Raw genomic sequence first — 15,804 nt, 5'->3', positions numbered from 1 at the left:
TTGAGGGATGCATATGAATTATTGCCTTTTAGTTGTTTTTGTAGTGCTGACCTGCTTTGCGTATTTCTTACTCTAGTGTTGCTTGTTATTATACTTTTCCTTGTGACCTGATGAATGTGTCCATCTTTCTCTTCAGTGTATGTAGAATTCCTCCACATACTTTCTCTAGTGATGGATTTGTGATCATGGATTACATTAGTTTGTGTTCATCAGGGAAGGGTTTCTACTTTAATTGTGAAGGGTGACTGTGGTGTGACATCAGTCACTGGGGGAATGGGTGGGAAGGAAATGAGCAAGTGAGACTAGTAATCATGACTAAAAACAGAGACAGGAAAAGCAAATGAAGGGGAAACAGTAAAGGTAAAGGGAGACTCCAGGGCTGCTTCATCCAAGGTAGCAGGAAAACAGAATGGAGGGGGCAGTATGGTCAGATAGCCTAGCGAAGCTCAGCGCTTGGAGGCCGAGAAAGGAAACCTCCAACTGAAGGCCTGCCTCTGTCCTCTGTTCTCTGGGAAAACCTATTCGGAAGCGAAAGGGGAGTAGGAGGGTAGTTCAAGACAAAGCTGGTCCAGTCAGTTGAAATTAGATATTAAGGAAGAGAAAAATAAAAATGAGGGTGTGTGTGTGTGCAAGAATAGTCAGAGAGGATGAAAAGGAGGAATGATGTAAATACAGTATCCATATATAAACCTTTAAAAAGTGAAGCTAGGAAACCAAGGAAACCCCCTTAGATTGCCAATACAAAAGAACATTTAGAAGCAGAAACTTTTAACTCCCCAAAGCAGAAAACCCATGGAAGTGTTACTGCGATTTTTTTTTTTCATGACCTCCTTGATTGTGTATTTAGGTCAGTGTCATCCCAGAAATGCCACTCACAGCCAGCATACCACCATGGCAGCGGCTTCCATGGGAAGCCAGTGAGGTCACAACTACAGGAGCACACTGTGGTCTCAGTACTTTCTCCCAACTGCTATGGGATCATCTCAGTGAGATAAACTTAAGTCCCGTGTGTCTCAGAGCATTCATAACCAGACACAGGAAACGGAGGAAGCCAGGCAGAGCCCTGATGACTGGCCCTGGCCCAGCCAGTTAACAACAGGATAGTGTCACTCCCAGAGGGTGGCATCTGCCATTGCTTACGGTTGATGGTCCTTACTCCTCGAGAAGATGGCTCTAGGCTGAACTCTGATACGCGAGCACCTATCAAGAAGTGATTCACTCTAACATTGTGCCTGCTGGATACAGGGCATTTGTGTGGGCTGGGGAGGGGATGTTGAACACACACACCAGACAGGTGCACACATAGAGCTGACACCAAGGGTCCTCCTGGACACTCCAATAAAGCACGTGGTTGCGAGGACTGTTCTGAGAGCTGCTAGCAGCCCAAGCTTTAGATCTCACTTGCACACCTGAGCATCTGACCCAGCAGGCATCACCCCCCAGAGCTCTACGCTGTGCTCACCAGGGCCATGAGACATGTAGGTTTCCCATACTGCTGGAAATGAAGTGTGTTGAGGGGAGGGAGTACTGTAACTCACTATAACTTGACGAGTGCATGCGGGACTGGCTCTCAGTACTTGCCCAATGACGTGAAGTGAATGGATATGAGAAAATATGTGATCTGAAAGTCTGAACATAGAGATGAGATCTTCACTGTCCAGCTGCCTCTGGTGAAGCTGCCCATGTCTGTCTCAGCATGACCTGCGGTTTTGACTTAAAATAACTTTAATGTTTAAAAAGTTTTCTTCCAGACAAAGCTTTCATAAACAATAAAATGCCATTTTTCAATAAAAATAAGTTTTGAATGTTAGAGGGGATTAGATGAGACACCACCATGTTAAAAGCAAGCCCACATATAGAATGCTTTCTTTTGTCTGCTAGCACAAGTGGTCAAAGTTTGCATCTGCATCTGTTCTTCCTTGGAGGTAGTAATCAGCCCAGAAGAAATTTCTAAGATAAAGGAAACTACGTATTTTCTAAAAATGAAAGTAGGTCAGATCTCTCTCTCTGTGACTTATTATGTTTGGTTATATATTGATACAGAGAGTTACAATGGTTGACAAGCGGATCTCTGATGAACCTAAAAAGCTTTTCTAGGACAAAATTTTAAAACATATTAGGGGAATTATTTAAAGACTGGTACTTCAATAGAATATTTTATCATTTTTAGTTAAGTATAATTTTTATTTTTGCTTTAATAGTATATATGGTCTTTTTCAACTCGAATGTAAACCATCATAAATCTTGCTTGCCTTTACATTTGTTAATAAAATAACCATATAATAATAATTATAATAATAATAATTTATATGTAGTACACATTTAGGCCAATAAAATGCTCTTGGCATGTTTCAGAGTACAGATGATACTGATGTAGCTGTGATTGCTCAGAACAAGAAATGCTTTGACAATGATATTGTTTGCTCTAAAAGTGTTTTGATATCAATTGGGGACACCGAAATCTACCTCAATGATGCTCCTTACAAACAGGTTAGTGAATTTTTTGCTTTATGATGATCTTAACTTGTACTATTGATACAGAAAACAGACCAGAAAGGACTTGGTTACCTCTGATTGTATGTAGGTAGCAGATTTAGATTTTTTCTTTGTTGTTTTGTGTGATTGTGGTAAACCATACACCATTTGCATCTTCTGCTTATATTGTTTGTCATCATGTTCTGTGTCTACTATTTTTCCTTCCCATGATCAGCATTCAGATTTTGAGAACCAGCATCTGTTATGTGAGTTCTTCCAGTAGTCCCCAGTCTGTCTTCCTAGCACTATGGCCAGCACCCATGCCCCCCCCCTCCCGCCACACACCTTTATTCCATGCCATCCACTGCAGCAACAGCGACTTTCCCCATATGGAATCTGATTTCTCTATCAGTTGTGCTTCATAATTTTCAGGTATCTTCCCATTGCCTTGCTAGGTTCTTACCAAGTAGGCTATTGTCCTTTCCTGCCTCACCTCTCATGATTTTCTTTTGCAACCCCATCTCCCAGAAGTTGAATCTCTTCCCAGTTGTTTATATATTCTGGATTGTTTTTACCCTCAGCTGTTCCTTTAGAAAAAGTGATTTATGAATACATCTGTTTGTTTAACATATTCTGTGCAGTGTGTCCTATCTCCTATGGGAAACTGCACAGGATGCTCTCAAAGATCCTGCTAGGTACTCATAGACCTTAGTCAAATTCTGTGTGTGCTTATCTATCTTCCCTGTGTATCTGTGGGCAACATATGAAGTAAGATCATTGTGATTTTTCATCTATTCTTGTATACTGGAAGATGGAGTCAGTTTTATTCATTCACCTACTTATTTACAAATTCAGTTATATGTCCACAGTATACTAAAACTTGTGCTCAAGTGAATAATGATTCACTAAGGCAAATAGGAGTAGATAGTGTGATATAATGCCTCAAAGTCTACATAGGCTCCTAGAGGCACTCCTGGGGAACAAAATCACTAAAGCAACCCTAAATTTGGGAGTCAGTCAGAACTGACCCATCACCTATTTGCTGCACCACTCTAGCAAAGTTTCTTGACGTTCTCAAATTTCAGCCTCCCCTCAGAGTGACTACGAAGCCACCTTCTTCTGGACTATGAAGATTGTACTGATAGTATGGAAGAATGAATTTTAAGAACTGACTCCCCCCTTCCTTTCACCATTCTTATTTTCATAGAGACATAATCTGAACTAAACCCCGTAAGAAGAAATGAATGAATGAAGATGATAGGTGATAAATAGGTGAAGATAGATGAATCAGATGAATGAAGATGATAGGTGATAAATAGGTGAAGATAGATGAATCAGATGAATGAAGATGATAGGTGATAAATAGGTGAAGATAGATGAATGAAGATGATAGGTGATAGATGAATCAGATGAATGAAGATGATAGGTGATAAATAGGTGAAGATAGATGAATCAGATGAATGAAGATGATAGGTGATAGATAGGTGAAGATAGATGAATGAAGATGATAGGTGATAGATGAATCAGATGAATGAAGATGATACGTGATAAATAGGTGAAGATAGATGAATGAAGATGATAGGTGATAGATGAATCAGATGAATGAAGATGATAGGTGATAAATAGGTGAAGATAGATGAATGAAGATGATAGGTGATAGATGAAGATAGATGAATCTGAGAGATGAATGAATATGGATGAAGAGAAACAAGGATAGCATTGTAGGGAAATGATCACACTCAGATGAGCAGAGCTGGGAGACAAAATGTCATGGTTGCTAGTGACAAATGGCTAAGGTTGAAATAAAGTCCTTGGGAATGACACAGAAAGGGTGTGGCCGAGTTTCTGTAAGTGTGTCCCTACCAAACTAGAATGTGGAGAGGTAAGAGCAAGAGTATGCGCCAAGGGTTCTGGACTCCGACTGGAAGCTCCTGCATGGCACAAGCCACGTGACTTCATTTTAAAGATAGTTTGGAGTTTTGAAGTGTATGATCTGACGATGGTCTTTTAAAGTTCACTATTTCCATCAGGACTCCCAGGACACCATTTTCATTTTCTCTGACACACATTTTCATGAATGTCATCTGGAATCTTTGCTGGAAGGGCCAGTTTCTGTGTTCTGCCCCAGGCTCTGCAATAGCAAAGATGAAATGACATGGCAGTTGAACCTTCTCTGCTAACACTAGGGATATTCCTCAGTCTTAAACAAAAGACCACACTTGTTCATTTTGGACAGGCCCTGTGATTTGTATAATCTGTTTGCCCCTGGATTACTTTTTTGACATTTTTTTGCTACTTTGGTTTTCCATCATACCCCAAATTGTTTTATTGCAGCTCGAGAACCTCTATTCTAGGACACATCTCATGTAGAAACATCTGGAGTAATCACCCAGCAATCAGACAAGACAAAACCACCTACAGTCACATTGACATCTATTTTAAGTAATTACAAATGTTCAGCTTAGCCGTTAGCTGGCTATTTATTTGTAGGTGAAGGTCTCTCTATGATCGAGGATGCTTTTTCAAGGGGAAGAAATTGGTTAAAGGCTCACATAAAGACATTTTGCACATTTCTGAAGTGGTAATTGCAGCTTCATGTAACTCCCCGCCTCAAACTTCACCTGTGGATAAATCTCCTTTATTTAGCTTGTGAGGAATGAGGTAAGATTAAGAAAGGAGTTCCCAGCTACAGTGTCTTTCTGGGAGATCCTAAGTGAAAATCTAGCAAGTGCCACTTACTTCATGAACGAATGGGCTGCTCATCCAGGGAAATGAATAAACAACCCTGTGTCCTTCACATAAATGCACAATTGTAATTCAATCAAATATGCCAATTAAAAATCTTTTAGAGATTTACGTGAGCTGTGCTCAGACATGTTTTGATTTTCTACATTTCTGACTCATTTTTTCCCTAACGTCATTCAGTTTTATTTGAAGTGCTAGTCTTCTAAAGCCTAGGGTTCTACTTTGGACAGTTCATTACTGACTCTTTCTGAAAGAGGCATTGGCTGATGGACTGAAACGCAAGGAGCGCAGTCATTTCTTTTGATTAGGAAGGGCGCTCTTCTCGCAGGCTGCCTCACCTAATGAAACGAGCATTTTGTATCTAATGGCAAATAGAAAAGGCGTGCTTTTGATTTGGTGCAACCGATTTAAAACCAGACTGCCAGGATGGGGAGCAGTGACAAAGACAAGTAAGGTAATTAAAAAAAAAAAAAAAAAAAAAAAACTCCTGGAAAGTATAATGAAGATAAAAGTTGATGTCACGGCAGAGTAATTTGGGGGCATAGCAGGTTATACAAATCGTGGGGCCTCCATCCAATGAAAACATAGTGTCCTTGCAGGAGAAATATCTGTTCTCCCTCTGGATTTCTTTTGTCAGGGCTTTTCTGTCCATTTGATATGTGCTCTTTGGGGCACAGCTGTCCTTCCATGGCGATTGCAGACCTTCTCAGTGTGGAGGGTCTCATCTCTCTTGGTACTTGGTTCCCATGCTCAACATAACTTTGTCCTGACTCTGCGCTGTGGATGAAGAATAGCACTGGCCCCTTCGCAGAGGCTGAGAAGCAAGAAGCTGAAAACCAGTGCTGAGAGGTGGGAGGTGCAAGACGTAGAATGCACGAGAGTCAGGGTGCCATGGTACAGATGCATGATCTTCACCCCGCTGGACCTGACTCATCAATCATAGACCCGGTTTCAAAACGGAAGTTACAGAACATCAAGACTCTACGTGTGGGCCAAGTAAATCGGTGTATTTGGGAGTGAGAGATATTGTGTGGCCCTCATGATGGAGGAAGCATCTGAATGAAAAAGAGAATAAAGCAACTATGCCGCACTCTGACCCAGCAGGAGGATAGCAAGTGCACAGATTGAGATGGTTCAGACAATAACTTAATTAGCCTAGTGAGTGACAACAGATGATTGTGGAACAGAAGCGTTTGAGGCTAGGTAAAGCCAGTTAACAATACGGATGCTTATATCTGCTGTGTACAGTATAGTTATAGGCATAAGCTTGGTGTAGGAGACGGAAAGCACCTTATAAGTATGACTAAATCTGTTTCACCTGTTCTTTGAAATGTTCACTTAAACAACCACTCTCATATGGCATTCTCCCACTACACTTAGTTGTATTCAGAGAAGAAAGATGCACGGGAGACTTCATAACTGTTCCCAATTTTTGTTTTCTTCTCCTTAGTCCATCTCATTTCAAGATCATTTTACGAGCTCAGCTCATGGCCATGGTCGTACTTACAGGTGTCCTCATTTCCCACTGTGTTCTCCATCTAAGCCCTCTTACCCTTTCTAGTTTGCAGATTGTTTCCTTTGAGTTTCCAGACCGTGGGCGGGTACTTCCATGATCAGATCCTTTATTGGTCCTATTTTACACATGTGGTGGTTACTTTGTTAGGGTCTCTTGGGTGCTAGGACCTCGGGGTTGGCTTTGCCATGGCATCCGTGCTTCAGCCCTCTCCTCCCTTTCCTAGGCCTGGATGTATCTCGGATGCCCATGGCACTCAGCCCTTGTTTAAGCAGTCCCCTCTGTCTCCATGTCAACATTTTCCCCTCCAGTCTCGTTGCAGCGTTCTGTTCCTTTCTATGCAGATTCTTTCCCAAGTTTAATACCTCGCCCCTTGTAATTCATCCAAAGTATAGTAATTCACCCCTCCTCTGTCTGTCTGTCTGTACCTCTGCCGCTTTCCAATATGCATACACTTAAGAGTATGCACATACATGTATATGCGAATATATATCTGTATTGCGTGTTATCAGACTTCTTAATCTGGAAATCTTCACTGGACTATGAAAGCACTGTACCTTGCCAATTGTGATAATTTTGTGTTTCATTAAAGAGTTTAATAACATTAGAAGGGCAGTTTTATGCTGTATTTAACTTCTTAGGGTCATACACAGGGATGAATTCTTCTTTTGAAGGGAAAAACAGGCATTTTCACCCTCAACCTTTCATATTCACTGTCCCTTCCTATTGTCTGTGTCCATTGCCTTTCTTGTCACCTTGTCCCCAGGTTAGCTTTTACTTTCCCCACGGTCTCTTGTTGAACCCATCTTCTAGTTTTCATACGAATACCAATGCAATGTATTTATTTAATACACTGGTTTTGTACTACAGAATTTAAAAAAAAGTGCGACAAGCAATAATGCTAAATAGATGCTGGAAGGTATTAACGTTTCCCTTCCTGTGGTTAGAGAGTGTGATAGTCATTCTAAGACATGTTATCCTTTTGGAAGAAGCGAGCGGGGTTTTTCCTGGAGAGCACACCTGCATACCAGCTGTGGAAAGCTGGGCTCTACATAGTCGTGTACTTCCCCGAGGAAGATATCACCATTCTGTGGGACGAGAAGACAACAATCCACATCAAAGTTGGGCCACAGTGGAAGGTAGGCCAACCTAACCCCTCAATGGGAGGCAATGAATGGAATTGTGTTTATCTTTTCATGTTTAGAGAAATGTTAGGCGATTTCAGGTTTTATTTATTTATTTATTTATTTATTTTTATTTATTTTTGAGACAGGGTTTTTCTGTATTGTTTTGGAGCCTGTCCTGGAACTAGCTCTGTAGACCGAGCTGGCCTTGAACTCACAGAGATCCACCTGCCTCTGCCTCTCAAGTGCTGGGATTAAATGTGTGTTCCACCAATGCCTGGTCAGGCAATTTAAATTTGAAAGGATTGTTTGTGTGTTTGTGTGTGTGCGAACTATAGAGAGCTATATTTGAATTAATTTATGTTTTAAAAATTACTAATAAGTGTGAAGGGTTTACATAGTTGTGAAGGATTTCAGAAATTGGGTTACAGTTGTACAAATGGCGTAGTAGTATACTACCCAGCAATATAAAGGAATAGACTATTAATTTGTATGATATAGAATCTTACTTAGTTCTTTCTGGCTTTAACACCATGCTATCTGTTGCTGCTTCATTCATTTCCTTCTTTCTCTGCCCTTGAGTTTTGTTTATATGAGTTTGTTTTGTAAAAATGATTCACTTACCATAGCAATCTGTTTTCTCTATTTTGTTTCATATTGTAGCTTATAAATTCACATATAGTAAAGTTATTGTAGCAAGTAACTAGTAGTAAGGAAGTTTAAAACTACCTTTATGGCTCTGTGGAGTTTGAAAAAATGTATGGAGTCTTGATCTAATATTGTAGTTACTTACAAACCAAGTCTGCTAACACCTACTTTGTGTTTGGGCTGCCCCTTTATTGAGAGGTCTTACCCTTCACCCCTACAATCTGGGAAAAACCCTTCTATTTCCATTTCCTCTATATCCCTTGTTTTTCCTTCGACACATACCATTGGAATTTTAGTATTTTTCGAGATCTCTCATATTTGACTTGGGAAAATATATAACTATAAAATTCACCCATATGGTATGAGGTAGTATTTTTTTCCCTTATGGTACTACTTTAACCTGTGGTTTGTATGTACCAGTTTGTTTACCCAGGAGTGGGAGTGGTAACTGGTCTTCGACATGCCCTGCCCACTTTTCTGGAAATAGGAAGTCAGTCTGTGTTACTTTAAATGGTTGCATTCCAGGCATTAGTATTGGAGAGAGTTCAAGAAGCATCAACTCAAGGTTTTAAGCAGGAGCCCCATTATTGTTGGAATATCATCCATTTTTGAAAGTCTTAGAGGATTCTGCCTCCAAAAGTAAAATTTTCATGGTATTTTGAGAAAACCCATTGGTCAGTACTGATACGAATATGTCCCATAGCCACTGCACTCATCATTTCAAACTATAATGACCCACGTTGTCTTCATTGTTTCAACATTTATACTGCTACAGCATCTCAAATATATAGTCTAGTAGATTTTTCTTCATTAAAACTATTTATGCTTACATACAATGTATGTTTCAGTATATATTATATGTATATTAATATACTTCAGTATATACTCTTCTACTTACATTGTTAGACATAGTCAATGGTAAGATGTTATAGTAATGTGGAACGATAGTTCTTGGAGGGTGCTAAAATATTTGGGGTCTGTTAAATATTATAAATATAATTTAATTGGTATGAAGACATTTTATTAAAACATTTGTTTTAAGATATTTCTATGGAAAGTTGTCTATATATCTTAAATCATCCACATTTTAATATATGAGAGTCTTAGAATTAATATAAAATGTTTCATCATAATTTTATTACTGTAGAACAAGCTGGCAGGAATGTGCGGGAACTTTGACAAATGTACTTCAAATGATATGACCACATCTAATAACCTGGAAGTGAGAAATGCTCAGGTGTTTGGGGACAGTTGGGCCTTAGGACAGGTAAGTTACAGATACAGAATTTAGAACAAACCAAAGAATATTCCAAAAAGTCAAATTACTTTAGTTATTTTTTACATGATGTCTTATAATGATGTATAGTTGGTAGCTTTCATATTTACTTTTCTGTGTAATTCTTATGACAACTTTACTTTATAAAAGTTATTGTCTCTACATTACAGATAGAAAGATTGTGTTTCAAGGATGTTAAATGATTTGTCTAGTACAAGTTATGTATCCAGAGAGTAGTAATGGAGACATGCAGACTTAACACCTTCTTTCATGTCTTTTCAAGTGTAGCGAAATGTCTTTTGCTCTATATTCACTCAGTAGATTTTGTTTAATATAATATATAGACATAGAATATGAACGTCTTTGCCTTTAAGGAATTTTAATGTTTAAGTTAGTAGGTGACGTAGAAAATTACCAGAAATGTACTGATATAGATATATTGATACAGATGTATTGATATAGATAGGCATTTTAGTAGATGTGCACAACAAGTAGAGACTGTCACAGTTCAAGGAGGATCCCTGAAACAAATGCTGTGGAAGTAAGTTCTTTAATATCTATGAGACATGCAAAGGTAAAGTTTATAGCAGTGGTTCTCAGCCTTCCTGAAGCTCTGACCATTAATACTGTTTGTCATATTGTGGTGACCCCCAGCCATAAAATTATTTTTGTTGCTATCTCGTAATTGTGATTTTGCTACTGTTATGAGTTATATTATAAATATCTGATATGCGACCCCTGTGGGGGGGCTCAACCCACAGGTTGAGATCCCCTGGTTTATAGGAGAGATGATGAAGGGTTAGCTTTGCCAATGTGAACAGGGGAGAGGAGGGTACAGAACGTGAAAACATCTCAAAGTCTTCATATGGTTGTGCCATAGGGTTAGAAATAGAGAATGACCAAAAGACCAAGGGCTTAGCAGGTACAGGAGTCTCTTACAGTACATCCAGGTTAGCTGTTAGAGGAGATTAGAAAGCTACAGAAACTTGAGACCATAAACAACAAAAAACCCCAGTATTTATTGAAGGACTTCATTGAGAAGGATGCACTTGGAAGACTCAAAAAAGCCTTATGCCTCTGGAAATATCAGCTGGAGTTTTCCCATAGACAGGGCAAAGAGGAGGTATATGTGTGCAGGAGTTGGGCTCATGATATAGTAGAAACAAGTGTAGTTACCTTAGGCTGTATTGAGGAAGGTGTGATGGAAAGATATTTAGCTGGAAATGTCTAGGTTCGAAGTGCAGGAAACAGCCCTGGTATATAAGTAGGGTTTGGCACTTAGTAGCATATTTAGGCTGTGTTGAAGTGAGGACACCTGTGTCAAATGAGGGACATAGGGGTTTCAAGGCTTTGCTAATAAAGGTAGGATCGGGAGGTTGGAGACGAAAAGCCAGTATGATGTAGTATAAGAAAACCCAAATAGAAAATGTCAGTGATGAATCCAAACCAGATGAGACTCTTAAGACAGAATTGAAGGAGAGTTAAGACTCAAATGGCGGCAGACTGAGCAACTGACTCTGTATTTAGAATCGAGTGAGTCATCGACGTCCTTTCTTCAGGAAAGTTTTAGAGGGGCAGATTAGAGACAGCAGAGGTCAAATTGTGGAGTTTATGGAAGTTGAGTCTTTGGAGAGTGTAGAAATCTGTACACCCTGTTCCCCAGAAGATGGTCTGTGACAGAGCTGAACAACATAAAAAGTTAGAGGCTCATGGAATTTTTCATGAAAATATTGCATTTGTGAAGAATTAAAAATGATAAATTTCCTGCTATGACATCACTCTGTTTACTCCCTAGCTGCTTCTCGGAAGTGATTTATGTTATTAAAGTATAGCCTCTATGAGTGAAAACACGCTGTGCATAAAAACCGGCTAAGAGGGTGAAGCTGTGCTGGGTGCCACTGTCATGGGTGGTCAGGTGCTTTGGTTTCAAAGTCTAGACCCGTTAAGGTCTGCCATTTGGTTTCCCTTTGGTTCCCAACAGTGTGAAGATCCTGTTGAAGCCCTGAAGCCCTGTGAGGCGCACCAGAGCAAGTTCCCCTATGCCAAGAAAGAGTGCTCCATCTTGTACACTGATGTTTTTGCTCCATGCCGCAACGTGGTAAATGAGTTCTTTTACTGAAATCTCAAATGTAAAGACTTGCTGCTGCTTGACCTGAGATGAGCGAGATAAACTCAGAGGCTCATGTGACTCAGGTGTCCCATGGTTGGTAGCGGAGGGGTCCTTTGTTAGTGCTTTTCCTCCTTATTCCATCTCATCTAACAGTGTGCATCTGCAAATGACCATTTTAATTCATTCTAGTTTGTGAAATGTAGTTTATTCACATCTTATAGTATGTGTAAATTTTGTAACATGTGTAATAGGCATTTTGTAAATATGTGTAAATAACAAAAGGGGGAATAGATGTTTATCTGTCATCAGAGAGCATTTCAAGTGGACATACTTTTCAATATAGCGTAACCGGATTCCTGGTGACATATTTAGAATAGTTTTAGAAGCTTTTTCAAGTGCATAACTTAAATATCTAAGCTCCTTCCTCACAGGATAATTTTGGGTTCCAGTAGAAGTTGTGAAAGTAATTTAATACAGTTCTTAAAGCCAAGCATACCTCTGCTGCATGCCCTCTGGTTTCCCAAAGAAGTTACTTGTGCAGTTTTTGAGTTGTGAGCCAGGTTTTCTGTAGATTTCCCTGGAACACACCATTTTTATTTGAAAAAACAGGTAATAGAAAAATATGGTCATGCAGACTAGAATATCTGGCAGATATTTTCTTGGGGAGAGTAAGCCTGTGGCTTCAAGGCAAACATCCCATGGCATCTGTTGTCCTTAAGAACATTTAAACTTTCTGAAGTGAAAAATAGAAGTTTGCAAACCTTGGCTCCGTAACTGTGGTTTAAAAGTTTTGTGAGACTTTTCTGAAAATATAGTTGACGATATGAATAAATGTGGCCCACGGTCTGATGTGTGTAATTAAATGCATTAGTGTCTAGAAGATCTTTATATACTACACATTTTTCACAATAGTCAATGCACAATGCTATAGAGTCACACAGGAGTGAAAGCTTATTCCAAAGGCAAGTTAAACCTGGAGATTTTAATCCAGCAAAGTAGCAAAGTACAGAGTTCATTGGTGAGGTTTTTTTTATTTGTTTGTTTGCTTTGTTTTTTGTATTTTGGTTTTGTTTTGTTTTGTTTGAGACAGGGTTTCTCTGTAGCTTTGGAGCCTGTCCTGGATCTAGCTTTGTAGATCAGGCTGGCCTTGAACTCACAGAGATCTCCCTGCCTCTGCCTCCCGAGTGCTGGGATTAAAGGTGTGTGCCACCAGCTCCCAGCTCACTGTTGAGGTTTAAGACATCAAATTAAACCTAGTCTTTATGGTTGTCAGTGTGGAGTCCTTTATAACAAGAACAGCCACGTAACCCACCCATATCACTTCTCGCCATTGCACAGGATCCATATCCTATTATGGAGATACTTCCCACCCAAGTTTATTTATGCATATTCACAACAGCAGGGAAATTACTTCAGCCATCCAGATGTCCATCAACAGGTGAATGCATAATGGAAATGTGGTGCATGTACACATTGTGTTTTATTCAGCTGTAAAGAAAAATGAAAACGAGCTGGGCATTTGTGGCGCACGCTTTTAATCCCAGCACTTGGGGAGGTAGAGGCAGGCGGATCTCTGTGAGTTCGAGGCCAGCCTGGTCTACAAAGCTAGTTCCAGGACAGGCTGTAAAGCTACAGGGAGAAACCCTGCCTCAAAAAACAAACAAACAAACAAACAAACCACAGTCAGAAAAGAAAAAATGAAAACGGATGGAGCTGTACCGTATTAAATACAGACTCAGAAAGGAAAAACAAAACGAAAACCAACCCAAAATATACATTCTCTCTCATATACAGATCCTAGCCTGTAATGTGTACATGTTTACAAAGAATAGATGTAAGAGTATAAAGCCTAAAAATGTAGGAAGGAAACCAAGAAGGTGATTAATAGATGATAAGGAAGGGTAGGAAGTGGGCGAAAGGGACGTAGATAGAAGCAGCAAAGATTTTCCCCCTCTGCGCTTAGGAGGCTGTGAGGGGAAATCAGAGACAGTGGGGGTTATGGCCATGAGGGCCATGGGGAAAGGATTGTCACTAAAACACAGTGTTCAGAAATACCATGTTATCCCACACAGTACATCCTGATCTTAAGAATAAAAAAGAAAGCTGCAGTTATGGAATGCCATCTCCATTACCCCGTTAGCACCATTGACTTTCTAGGTGTATGTATATAGAGAACTTTTTTGAGGGGATTTTAACCAAAACCAAGCCACACTGAATGGGAAATCCATTACGAGAATCAAGTTGTGTCCTGCCAAAAGATGTTAAAGAATCTGCAAAAATGTAAAGCATTGGACTCTCCCCACTAATTTATTTTTGCTTGATCAAATACATGTTTTTACTAAAATAGGTAATTTATGTTAACATGTGATGAATTTATAATTATTGTTTTAAAAGCCTCAGTTGTATGTTTTGATGTAATAACTCTGCTATAATATAAAAAGTTTTAGGAACTTAAAGAGAAACCAAGATGGCTTGCTACATTAAAAGGATATGTGTAGACTAAGGTCCTACTTATAAAGCTCCATCTTGAGAGTTTTATGCTTCTTAGGACCATAGATCATTGACAGGCAATAAGATGTTCATTCTGGACTCAAGCCACAGAGTTTCAAGGGCCACTTGAAAAATTAACCCATGCATTGGCATACAACGTGAAACATAAATTGCCAACACCGAACACTTCTTTTAAGCAACATTGTCAATACTCTATTCAATCTACTCAGTGTTCTAACAAGTGCAATGCAAAGGAAGTCATTAATTGAATGTGAGACATTTAAAATAAACTGGCATCACATTGCCATTTAGGAGACTAAGAAGTAAAAGAAAAGAAAATGTGAAATGAACAGAGAGAGCTGCTTCAATGCCAAGAACCACACAGTGTAACAATGCCCTTTCAAATGTCTGAGATCTGCCCTAGCGCAGATGTCAAAATGGCTCTGATATTCTTATTTGTTTTGCTGGTTCTCTGTGGTGGCATTTGCTTAGTAATTCCTTTTCCCTAGGCAACACAGTGGCTTGAGACAATTAAGACTATGTAGGTGGCGGCGTTATGCTGATGACGCCCTTTGGGAAGAATGGGCAGTTACTCTTCTCTCAGGAAGTTCGAATTTAATCACAGTCAGTGCTTATTGAAATCATGTCATCTTTCATTTTACTTTCAGATCGACGTTACTTCTTTTGCCAAAAACTGCCACGAGGATACATGCAACTGTAACCTAGGAGGGGACTGTGAATGTCTGTGTACCAGCGTGTCAGCATATGCTCACAAATGCTGCCAGGAAGGTGTGCCTGTTCACTGGAGGTCACCCACTGTTTGTGGTGGGTACCTCGCTTAGGATATTGTTAAGTCAAGTGGATAGTTTTTAAGAAGACCCAAATTAATTGGCATTTTGTTGTGGTGTAATGCCACGAGACTCGAGTTCATAGAATGTTTAGTTGTCTGAATTTCATAGTCTTTTGACAATCCCCAGTTCTGTATCAAAGAGAAAAAAGGTGTTGTTTTCTGTTATGTTTGATGGCTGTCCCTGCAGTTTTTGAAATAGAAATTGAGTACTGTCACCACAGAAGTTGTTTGGGACCCCAGGTCCTCTTACATCTGTGAAGTTTCTTCCTTGTGATAATAATGATGCTTTACAAACCCATCTTAGTCCCTTTTCAGCTTTGGCTCCTTCCTCATCTTATTCCCTTATGTAGGTGGTTTAGTCATCTGAAGAACAGATTCCAATTTGGACAATGTCTGTGATTGGCTTCTAAACTGCCAAGTACTTATCTCCTTTTAAAATAATGTGTATCCCCCTCTTGTGGGACTCCTAACCGCGGGATTAGGAGCTGTCTCCAACTCTTTTCCTGCCTTTTGGGACCCTACTCACACTGGGTTGCCTTGCCCAGACCTTAAGCATGGGGAGGTGCTTAGTCT

General features: G+C 39.7%; 1 protein-coding gene across 1 annotated transcript in view; it reads left to right on the top strand.

Moving 5' to 3' along the window:
• The window catches only part of Otogl (otogelin like), a 133,614-nt gene that overhangs the window by 70,487 nt on the left and 47,323 nt on the right, over positions 1–15,804 (top strand). Inside the window, exons 27-31 of the mRNA XM_051206415.1 lie at positions 2,356–2,490; positions 7,723–7,872; positions 9,653–9,772; positions 11,763–11,879; positions 15,050–15,206. Coding sequence (XP_051062372.1) covers positions 2,356–2,490; positions 7,723–7,872; positions 9,653–9,772; positions 11,763–11,879; positions 15,050–15,206 — 679 coding nt within the window. The remainder of the gene's footprint in view (positions 1–2,355; positions 2,491–7,722; positions 7,873–9,652; positions 9,773–11,762; positions 11,880–15,049; positions 15,207–15,804) is intronic.

Source organism: Phodopus roborovskii, unplaced genomic scaffold (genome assembly GCF_943737965.1).
Source record: "Phodopus roborovskii unplaced genomic scaffold, PHOROB, whole genome shotgun sequence".
NCBI lineage: Eukaryota > Metazoa > Chordata > Mammalia > Rodentia > Cricetidae > Phodopus > Phodopus roborovskii.
Note: the sequence above shows the minus strand (reverse complement) of the source record. Positions and strands in the feature narration are given on the sequence as shown.